At 41.4% G+C, this 11,362-nt stretch overlaps 1 protein-coding gene across 2 annotated transcripts; it reads left to right on the top strand.

Annotated features, from left to right (window-relative positions):
* Window positions 1–1,082: 1,082 nt before the first annotated feature.
* Window positions 1,083–8,559, top strand: LOC117266843 (sex comb on midleg-like protein 4). Of its 2 annotated transcripts, none has more exons than XM_033642221.2 (8): window positions 1,083–1,315; window positions 2,211–2,447; window positions 2,833–2,962; window positions 3,943–4,143; window positions 4,310–4,471; window positions 4,557–4,781; window positions 4,865–5,013; window positions 5,113–8,559. In XM_033642221.2, exons 1-8 carry the CDS (start codon window positions 1,313–1,315, stop codon window positions 5,236–5,238), a joined length of 1,233 nt encoding a protein of 410 aa, XP_033498112.1. In that variant the 5' UTR covers window positions 1,083–1,312; the 3' UTR covers window positions 5,239–8,559. The 2 variants fall into 2 exon arrangements, with proteins under 2 accessions (XP_033498112.1, XP_033498113.1); XM_033642222.2 differs by lacking the exon at window positions 1,083–1,315 and adding an exon at window positions 1,328–1,825.
* Window positions 8,560–11,362: the final 2,803 nt, after the last annotated feature.

An 11,362-nucleotide genomic window follows, 5' to 3' on the forward strand; every position in this document is an offset into this window, starting at 1 on the left:
TGTTTTGTTTGACCGTGAGTCCAAAACTCAAATATATTCAGTATATATTTCTTATATATATATATATAAGAAAAGCATTGATTCCTGACATCTGAGGAGTAAATATTTGGCATTTTTGCTTAGATAAATAACTTAAAAATTGTTGCTGATGAATGTTATGTCAATTGAAATGAATCAACTAATTGTTTCAGCTGTAATATTGTATTCAGCTGCAATATAACACAGCCTAATAGCAGTTTGAGTTATATCTGCAGGCTGAAAATATTGACTAATCTGCAAATTATTTTCTTAATTAACATTTTGCCTACACAAAGCTCAAGGTTTGTGTCCTAAAATACGTTGTTTTGTTCGACCATCAGTCCATAACCCTAATATATTCAGTTTATTATCATGTATGACAAAGAAAAGCACCAAAATCGTCACATTTAAGAAGCAAATATTTGGCATTTATACTTACAAATGACTTTAATGTTGCTGCTGACAGATGTTTCAGTTTCAATTTTGTGATCAGCTGTAGTATTGCATAGGCTAACTGCAGTTTGAATAATAAATCCAGGGCTGCAACTGACTGTATATATTTATATTAGCAATTAATATGTAGATTAAAAACAAGGATCATGTCCTCAGTTGTATTCTTTTGTTAAAAACCCAAATATATTCTGTTTATTATCATGTAAATCCTCAAATCTGACCAGCAGCTATTTGACATTTATCCTTGAAAAACATATTATAATGATAATTTGATTATCAAAATAGATTGTTTTTATTTTGATGGATTAATCTAGTAACCGTCAAAGCTCTAAATTTATCATATGTCAATAAATATATTTATAAAATCTGCAAGAATAACATCTGACAGCTGCAAACCTGCTGCAGAAATCAAGAAAAATAACGCTGACAATTTCTGATGAATCTTCTCATTAAAATTAAAGACGGCAGAAACTCTGTCCGCGGTCTAATTATACCTCCACAGCACTGAGCAGACAAAAAAACATGGCAGACAACCGACGGGGTGTTACAGGGGCTTACAGGCTTGTTGCCATGACAACAGAGGAGCCCTTCTCCCTCACTCACTCTCTCTCTCTCTCTCTCTCTCTCTCTCTCCGTCTCTCTTTAATGCACACACACACGCGCGCACTGTCACTCTCTCTCTCTCTCTGTCTGTCTGTTGTACACACACACACACACTCACACACACACACACATATATATATACAGTATTACAGTGGAAGCCGCCTGCTTTGAGATCCGTGCTCAGGAAAAATATAGGAAACACAGGAAGGAGTGTAGGGACACTCCACATCTGTTTTGGATGGTGAGTGGCTGCTGACCGCTGATTGCTTGTTTACATACTGTATGCTTTTGATAAATCTGCTTTAATTTTAAAACAAGAGACATTTTTGGAGGCATGAATTAATCATTCGTGCTGCACGGGAGATGTGCCACGTTTGTTTTTTTGCTGCTTCTTCCTTTTTCTTTTTTTTCTTTTTTAAAGATTAGGGTGGAAGCTGTCATCGTAATGGTAATTCATAGCTGGGTAGCCATGGTGAAGTCAATTTCCCCCTCCCTCTGCCACTGCTGAATGCATTAGTCTAATGAGATGTCTGCAGCCTGTGTGCCGAGCAGCAGCAGCAGCAGCAGCAGCAGCAGCAGCAGAGGCAGCAGTGTGTTAACCAAAAGGGGGGACGAGGAAAAAGCCACACACAGCAAGAGCAAGATGGCTTTGCCTTCATTGTTAGGGATCTAGCTTTATGGTCACCTTTAGGCTCCTGGGATTTAAGACAAAAGGGCTTGGCTCTTGGGTTTTCACAATAGACGACAGCAGGTAATAGACCCCCCCCCCCCCCCCCCCCCTCCTCTCTGCATCTCTCAGGTTTATTAGTGTGTTATCAGTGCAGGATGGAGGTGCTGTTTCCTCCACAGCTCATGCATGGCTGCCTTTTGTGTTGTTTGCTTATGATGGTGCTCTGCTAAATGCTGCTCCTCTCACCGCAATGCTCAGCTGAGTGTTCTGCAGTCTCAGTGTTTGGATGTTTGCTGTTGTTCACCTTTCTGCCTCCTCTGTGTCTGCTCTAAATTGATGCTAATGCTGCTCTCTGATATGTAGTTGCCAAGGAGGAGGAGGACGAGGATTAATGTGCAAGTAAAGTGCATGTTTTCTTTGCATTTCTGTAGCTGGAGCTCAGTTGCTTGTTTTCCTTTGTCTCCAGCTCCAAATGAGTGTACCTGCAGCAACGGCACAGAAATCAGACGGCAACAACAGTGAAATGCAATCAGCTGCAGTGGCTCCCTCCTTCATCCCCAGCCAGTCGGGGAAGATACCGGGCAGGAAGAGAGGGAGACCCCCGCTCCGCAATGTCGCCAAGATGGATTTTCCAAACCGTTACCCTGAATCGCTCCCTCCACTCAAAGTGCCAAAGAAGAGGGGGAGAAAGCCGGGCTTCAAGGTCAGCCACATGAGGGGGAAACCGGAGGGGGATGAGCTGTGCTGTGTGTGTGGGGATGCAGTGTGTTTAAAAATGCATGTGTACACAGAAAGACAGACACACCGGCTCCATGCCCTTCACGTTTTGTGGGACCCCAGTGTAACAGAGAGAGACTTAACATGTGTGAGGCTTTGTTCTGCTGTAGTCAGATGTTACTGAAATATTATCATGTCAAAAGAGAAAGTCATAATGTCTGTTTTTTATCCATGAATACACAGAATTTATCATCTGTGGTTTTATACAGATTTGGTTGCCTGATTATTCCACCATCCCCCTCTCTGCACGATTCAGTAAATAAATGATGCCTGAAATAAACACAGGAGTATAAAAACTTCTTCTCCCACAGCTCAAACCCAGGATGGTGATGACACCGTTGGCTATCTCTCCACCCAGCAGCACCCCTGAGCCCGATATGAGCTCCATTCCTCAGGATGCTGCCACCATCCCCCACTCTGCCACGCCCCAGGTGCTCACAGGTAAGACACAGAACTCTCAAACCACACATAAGGGCTCATTTATGCTCAAAGTTAGATACATATACTGACAAGGATGGAGTCCTCTGTTAATGCTGCGTTCATTTTGCCTGTATCCATTTTCTGATAGCTTAGGGATATGGGCGAAACCGAGCAGTACCACTAGAGATCATGGGGGGTAGTGTAGCCTTGTTCTAGCGAGATACTACTATAGGAGACCTTTGAAAATTGCTGTAACTGACCGAATCAATAATATAATGAAAAGAATTCTTCATCCACACCACTGTCTACAACATTGCCTCTGTTAAAAGCCACATTATTACGACCTCCTCCATCGTGGCCACCTTTGTTTTTGTCTGAAGCCTTTGCTGTGCCCTCTAGTGCCATCTATTGGCTGTTTTATGTCGTCATAAAGGACAGATAGAAGTACGAGGGCAGTGACGTTACAACGTTCGAAACTGATGTGTCTATTTTCGTACGTAAAGGGAGTATGAATGAGCCTTAAGAGGAATTAAAGGTCCAGTGTGTGGGATTTAGTGGCATCTAGTGGTGAGGTGGCAGAACTGAAACTCCTCCTATGTGCCAGGTTTGTAGGGGAACTATGGCAGCCAACGCAAAAATGCAAATAGAGAGCAAGTGTTTGGTTTGTCTGATCTGGGCTACCATAGGACAACATGATGGACTCTGGACGAGGTCTCGCTCTGTATGTAGACATAAATGGCTCATTCTAAGGTCACAAAAACACAATGATTATTATTTTCTGGTGATTATAAATGAATGAAAACATAGATATGATTATTAGATTCCATATCTGCCAATAGATGCCTCTAAATCCTACACACTGGACCGTTAATAGACTTCTTGTCCTGAAAACCTCGCCACGATTTGCTTTGACTCTTAAAGATCATTAAGATAATTTAGGTATCTCTTCTCCATCCCTTATCCACCCAAACCTGTCTCCCCCTCTGTTTTCCCTGCCCCAGTCTGTATCTACATCAACAAACAGGCCAACACTGGCCCCAACCTGGACAGGAAGAAGATCCAGCAGCTCCCCGATCACTTCGGACCCGACAGACCCTCTGTGGTGCTGCAGCAGGCGGTCCAAGGCTGCATCGACAGCGCCTTCCAGCAGAAAACAGTGTTCACTCTCCTCACGCAAGGCTACGGGGGAGAAAAAATATCAGGTGTTGTACAAAGACCTCCCTCAGGTGTTGCTTTCTATTTGTTCTGTTGTTTTTATTTCAGCACTTTACCTGAGGTGGCACTGTGTAGCAAACATGCATTAGTAAAGGTTTAATAACTGAGACTATGATGTTGTTTCAAGTGGTTCCTCCTGTTTTGCTCCTCCAGCCACATTTGATGGGAAGCAGCACCTCCTCAGCCTCCCCGTGGTGAACAGCATCGACTATGTGCTCCGCTTTCTGAAGAAGCTCTGCCGCAGCTTGCACTGTGAAAACCTCTTCAGTGATCAGCCCATTACCCAGCACAGTGGTGGCTCCTACCAGTCGGATGGTACGTCTGAATCTGTCTAACAGAAGCTGCTGTGCAGACATAAACAAATTATTTGAGCTAATTCTGACTCTGATCTCGTCTTCAGCTGAAACATCGATGGCCGAGGACTACCACTTAGACCAGTCTGACGGCAAACGCTACTCCGTGGACCCTGGCGATTCTGCTTTCAGCTCCATAAGCTCGTCCTACTCGCCAAAGTCCTCCTACGGGTTTCGTTCGTCACAGCAGTTCTCCAATGGCTCAGCCTCCATGAGTATGTGCAGGCAGTCATCCACCAGCCCAAACACGTTCCCCGAGAGCAACAGGACAGGTGAGACAAAGCAAAGATTGCTTCAATGGATTTTTCTCTGAGGTGTGAAAAGTTAAGCACCTTTCTATTCTGTGTTCTTCCAGGAGGTTATAATGCATCTACAGAGCCCCAGGAGTCCAAGGCTCCACCCAATAAAGACCCATCCACCTGGTCTGTGGAAGATGTTGTCTGGTTCATCAGGGATGCGGACCCACAGGCTCTCGGCCCCCACGCAGACGTCTTTAGGAAACATGTAAGTTCATGGTACTCTTGTTCATCCAGTGGGGATTCTTGCTTTGTCGTCTATTCCTGGCTGATTTGACACCATCTTCTTCGTTCTGCTGCCCCTCAGGAGATCGATGGAAACGCTTTGTTACTCCTAAAGAGCGACATGATCATGAAGTACCTCGGACTGAAGCTGGGGCCGGCCTTGAAGCTTTGCTACCACATCGACAAACTAAAGCAGACTAAGTTCTGAAAACCCTATACGATATATTTCCCCTCCTTGAGTCCAACAATACATTTGAAAAGGGACCCCAGGTCTGTGGGCCAACGGGAAGAGAGGAGGATCTGCAAGCATGGGAACTGCCCATTGGTTCGACAGCCCATTGTTCCGACCATATTAAACTCATTGTTCCGAAGTCCGTTCCGAAATCATCATGATGCCCTGTGGTTAAGGTCTGGTTAGGTTTAGGCACAAAAACCACTTGGTTAGGGTCAGGAAAAGATCATGGTGTGGGTTAAAATGAAAAAGAAAGTGACAAACTCATAAGCCGTGAGCCTGCTCCGCCTCAAGCCGGTCGCGGCGCACCATACGCCCGCCGCGAGCCGTTCAGCACCGCAGACAGTCGGACTAATGGGATGTCAAACCAATGGGCTGTCGAACCAATGACATGGACCCTGCAAGCATGAGGTGCATCACAAATAGGCTGCTACTTATAAGGTTAAATGAACTCATTTGTGCTCAGAAGGAGCAGTTAACAGTAACTTCTTTGTAAAAGTATGCTATAGGTGAACTAAAAAGTCCAAGACAGCCGCACAAAGAGTGACATCTTCAAATAATACTGCGCAGATACAACTTTATCTTCGGTCGTTTATGAATCTGTTGCTAACAAACATTAGCATTTTAACATTAGCAAGATGCGGAAAAGTAGGAGGAGAGTAGGGTCCAACTTAATGCTTACATTATTGGGTTAACGTAAATGTTAGCTTCTTCTAACAGGAAACAGATGTTAACATAACATTGAAATAGCATCACCGTTTAAGCTGATTTGGCTAACTTGTCAAATCCAACTGTTACGAAGCAATATTAGCTTAATTAAGAGACATGTTTCTAGTCACCTGATCAATGTAAGTCTAATTCACTCTTGTTTTACCTCTGTTTTGGTCTTCACTGACTCCTGAGGGAAATATTTGTCTCTTTAGCTGCTGAATGCTCCACTAAGTTCACTAGCTTGTTGCTAACTGTGCGTGTCTGTTGTGTGGTGCTGAGCAGGTGGTGTACTGTGGGTTTTTAGAGCTTTTACTTTGCTGTGACCAAAAACAGCGTGAGTGGTGAGAATGAACCAAAACAGTAAATTTAAGGACCCAACAGCGTCCCCTAACGAGCTGAAACCTGCTATAATGCTCCGTTGAGCCGAGGCAACTGCAGATTCATCAGTAGGTTCATCACTATGACTATGATACTACTTTGCTTTTACATTTCCACTGATTTATTATTGTCATTCTAGCTACTTTAAGGGTCTGAGTAGGGATGTAGGGAACGACAAATTCCCCTAATATTTAAACTGAGGTTTAAACTTAAACTAGTTAACTAGTCTAAAAGTAGGAAACACTCAGAAAACAGTCGACATTGATCACAATTTAATCTTTAAGAGTAATTGTCCAGAGAAATATATATTGGTGGTTCCCAACTGGTGGGTTGCGGGTCCATTCTGAATGGAAAATACAGGCTTTATTTTAAAGTACATTGAATTTCTCGCACAGCTTTTATTTTTAAGGTGTTTCCTGCTATAGAGTAAGTGACTAATGGACAGCTACTTAACAGAGACAGCAAACTAGCTTGACGACATAGCCAAAAGCAAGTGTGACGCTAAATATATTCAACTGTGTGGACCTTGAATCTGGTCCCTGTGTCTGGACCAGTTAGGAACTTCTGGTTCATATTAAAAGAGCTATTTGAAATTCTTAATCACATTTTGTAATAACCAAATTGTGTGTTAAAGGCCCCTGAAATATGTGGCACTTTGCACTGTGTATTATGAACATTGCATATTATCCTACAAAATATGGCAGCTCACTAAATAAAAGTTAACAAATGACATATTGAAAACAATCTTTAGGAAAATAAATCTTTCAGAAACATGCCTGCACTCGCATAAAATGATAACAGTTTAGACCAACTAGTATTTCTAGGGCAGACTAGCATGGGTAGTGTGTTTAATCAACTCCGCAACGGATGCACATCCCTAGTTTTGAGCAGAGAAACATTCAAATCTGGTTGAGTAAATGACGGAGGGGACTGCTAAAGGAAGTGACACACCTCATACCTGTATCCCGACCCTCTTTCTTGGCTCACAGACTTTGGGTCATCAGACGTGAGGTCCACAGTCGTTGGACCCTTTCAGTACATTTTACTGAAGATTTCCATGATGTCATGTAGTGATAATCACAAATTCACCCCTCTCTTTTTCTCTCTTTACTTACTTACTCTACTTTTGGCACAGATTTTGAACTAAAAACCATCAGATTGTGGAATGCATCCTTCATACACGTTAACATTATGTAACCAGTAAAAGAAGGCCAGTGTAAGGAAAGGTGTTTGTCTCACAAAACTTCATGAGCAGCACCTCTGTCTGCTGCATGCAGATTTCATAATATATATATATACACATATATATATATTCATCATCTGACAAGAAATGTATAACAGAAAACACTTTATACCTTAAGGAACTCTCACTTTGTTAGATCTCACCATAGGATCTTGTTTACCCGTGTTTACTGAGCTGAAAACATATCTATAACTGTACTGAGAAACGGTGCATTAAATACTACATTGCTTTTTAATTGAGAGATTTAGAAAATCATTTTGATACTATTTTTTCACATTACTGTGTAACAAGAAAAGTAATGTTCCCATTGGATTTTTGTCATTCTTTTTTATTATAATTTTAATATTAAAAAACAATATAACCTAAACAAAACATAGCCTACATAGAAAGACAGTCGCTCTCGTGTTAGTATATATAAAGAAAAATGAGGGCATTGTAAACGTGATATATTTATGTTTCAATATGCAAGATTGTTACATGCCAATTATCTCCACAGGCACTTCATGTGTACTCATAAGAAGGTTTTTTTTTAAATTCATATGTTTCTATGTTTTTATTGAGCATCAGTGTTGATACGGAAGCTGTCAAAACACACGAAACACTTAAATGTTACACTGAGAAAACTTAAACGGCCATGTAAATGGGTATATAATATAGTATTGCTTTTGTATACCACTTTTGGTGTACAGTATGCATCCTTTTTTAATCAATTAACCTTTGTAAGTGAATGCTGCTGTAAAGATACTACATGTAAGCCATGCCTAGTGAGATCAAGCTAAGGTGTTTTATTTTGAAAATCACTATGAATAAGAGTTTTAGAGAACGCTGAGTGGATCAGTACTCTATGCTGGTGCTAAAGTTATCTATGTATTTAACTGTTTGCTTTTGTGTTTGTGAGATGTAAAGGAAATCTTATGTGTATCCTGTACTGTATGTGAGCATTAAATTAAGAAATCAAGTAATGAGAGATTTGAGTGTTTCAGACTTTTCATTTCCTCCATTTTAGTGTCTGTATTCTGACGGAATATATTGGAGGTTATCTTTTGTTTTTATAATTAAATTTAAATGGATCCAGATTTGGATGTGGGTCCACACATCTGAGAATTATTTTGGCTTGGAGCTTCATCTGTGCTTCAACACACATGATTTGACAAAGGTGACCTATATCTGTGGCTCCCAAACTGGTGTCCTCCAGGGGTCCTTACTGGGGCCTCTCAGGGGTCCACATATATCAGGAACAGATTCACATCTCAGCCCGATCGCCAGAGGAACATGTTGGCATTGAACGTTTTTGCAAACCACGTATATGTTACATTTTTACTTTTCATACATATCATATCAACATTTCTAAGGTGATGACGCAGTTTTGACTACATGTAGTCTATATGAACTGACGTTATCATTGAGAGGTTGAGGGGATGGTGTGATAGGAGACGGCTGCCAAGCTGCAGACTACTGTTAGAGATCAAGAAACAACAAAACCAGTTGTTTTTTTAGCCACATGTTGTGGTATTTCTAGTGACAGTGGCACCCAAACTGGTTGGTTTTTAGCTGCACATCATGGTATTTCAAGTGGCTTCGGTGCCACAAAAACTGTTTTTAGTGAGACTTAACAGCATCTACAGCAGCGATTGTGCCACCAAAAGAGGTAGTTTTTAGCAAGAGGTAGCGGCATTTCCATCAGTGACTGCGGCACCAAAACTGGAATTTTTTAGCGAGAAACTGCTGCATTTCCAGTGGCAACTATGGCAGCAAAATTGGGTATTTCTTAGTTAGACCTCCCAGCATTTCCAACTGTGACAGCAAAACTAGGTGTTTTTTTGCAAGACTTTGCAGCATTTCCAGCAGCAATTGAGCTACCAAAACTGGGTAGTTTCCAGTGGTGACTGTGGCACCCAAACTGGGATTTTTTAGTGAGACACGGCTGCATTTCCAGTGGCAACTGTGGCTGCAAATTGGGCATTTCTTAGTAAGACTTACTCATTATTTCCAGCAACGGCTGTGGCACTAAAACTAGGGGTTTCTTAGCGAGACTTTGCAGCATTTCAAGACATGATTGAGGCACCAAAATTGGGTATTTTAAAACAAAACATACTTTTTTTTTAACCATAACCAAGTGGTTTTTCAGTCTAAACATGACCACATCTTAAACACAGGATTGTCGAAACATAAAGAAATAATAATAAGCACATAAGCGCATCAGCTGAAATAATTAAGCTGTTAAAGACATAGTTTCATATTTCATGGGAAAAAGCTTTTTTACATTCTTACTGAGAATAGATGGAAAGATCAATGCCACTCTTATGTTGTGAAGTTAAAGCCTGCAGCAGGTTAGCTCATCTTAGCATAAAGACTAGAAACAGTTGGAAACAACCTGTCTCTGTCCACAGGTTTAAAAAAAATCCTCCTATTAGCACTTTTAGTATGGATATGTTATAATTTGTTTAATCCCTATAAAAATTGAAGTGTTAACATAACACATTGTGCTTTTGCAGGGCTGTTGACTATTTTGTAGCCTGGAGCACTGACCTCCAAGACTTCTGCTGGTTGCCAGGCAACTGCATCCAGCCATGAGACAGTCAGCTAGAGCTAGCTGTAATTCCCTTGCATTTAGGCTAAATCTTAAGGCTTTAGAACTTCAGGCTGGGAAATGAAACGTACAGATAATTGCACCACTAACAGCATGAATAAATAACTCAATCAGCAAAACAAATGTTGGCATTGTACATTTCTGTAAACCATGGATATGTTACAATTATACATTATTATGTAGCCGATACATCAAACGTTTCTTTACGTTTCAACAATACCGTGGTTAACATGGTTAGATTTAGGCACAAAACCCACTTGGTTATGGTTAGTAAGAGACAGTGTCGTGGCACTATCATGGCAGGAAACACAACAATGTCTTGGTAAAAACCAATTGCTTTTGGTGGCACTATCCCAGGTGGATGCCTCATGCCTGGTGGCTAAAAAGCTCCTATAGAAAAAACAGCAATGACTCGCTAAAAGTCAATCTCTTAGCACTATCCCAGCAGGAAACGAAGTGATGTCCCAGTAAAAAACATGTGCTTTTTGTAGCACTATCCCCAATGTAAACACAGCTATGGGTCACTAAAAAACACACACATTTGGTGGCTAAAAGCTGCTAGAAACACAATGACTCTCTAAAAATCAACCAGTTTTGTCAACACATTCTCACTCCAACCTCGTCACATATTGACGTTTGGTCACGGACTTTCCACATCCTGATACGACGTGAAAGGCACCCTGGGTGTGTTGGTTGTTGACGTTCTGGGACGCCATGTCAAGTTCTGTCTGTTACATGCATTGTCTTCTTTCAAAATACACTTCCATTTTCACAGGAAATTTACTGTTTACATACTGTTTACCTTTTACATTTCAAAATAAACACATTACGTCAGTACAACAACGCAAACGGACATTTTTTTTCCCTCCAACAACTAATGCACGTGGTTGGGTTTAGGAATAAAGAACAGGGTTTGGCTTTATAATCTTACGGGACATGAACACTGCACTCCTGGGTGAAAGTTACTGTTTGTTGGATCCATCCGACCACCCTACTCAGACTTTCGCCGCCATACCTTTCATTCTTTTTCTACTGTGTTTCCCCCTGACGCAGCTGAGTGCCGTTAAACTATAACAGCAACTGCCCGTGTATCATGCCACCATATCATCATGTCTGACGCCACAAGTCACTGCCAAAGTGTCCGATTTCGACAATTTTGGAGCAAGACCAGGTTGGAC

Source organism: Epinephelus lanceolatus, chromosome 15 (assembly GCF_041903045.1).
Source record: "Epinephelus lanceolatus isolate andai-2023 chromosome 15, ASM4190304v1, whole genome shotgun sequence".
In the NCBI taxonomy this organism is placed as follows: Eukaryota; Metazoa; Chordata; class Actinopteri; order Perciformes; family Serranidae; genus Epinephelus; species Epinephelus lanceolatus.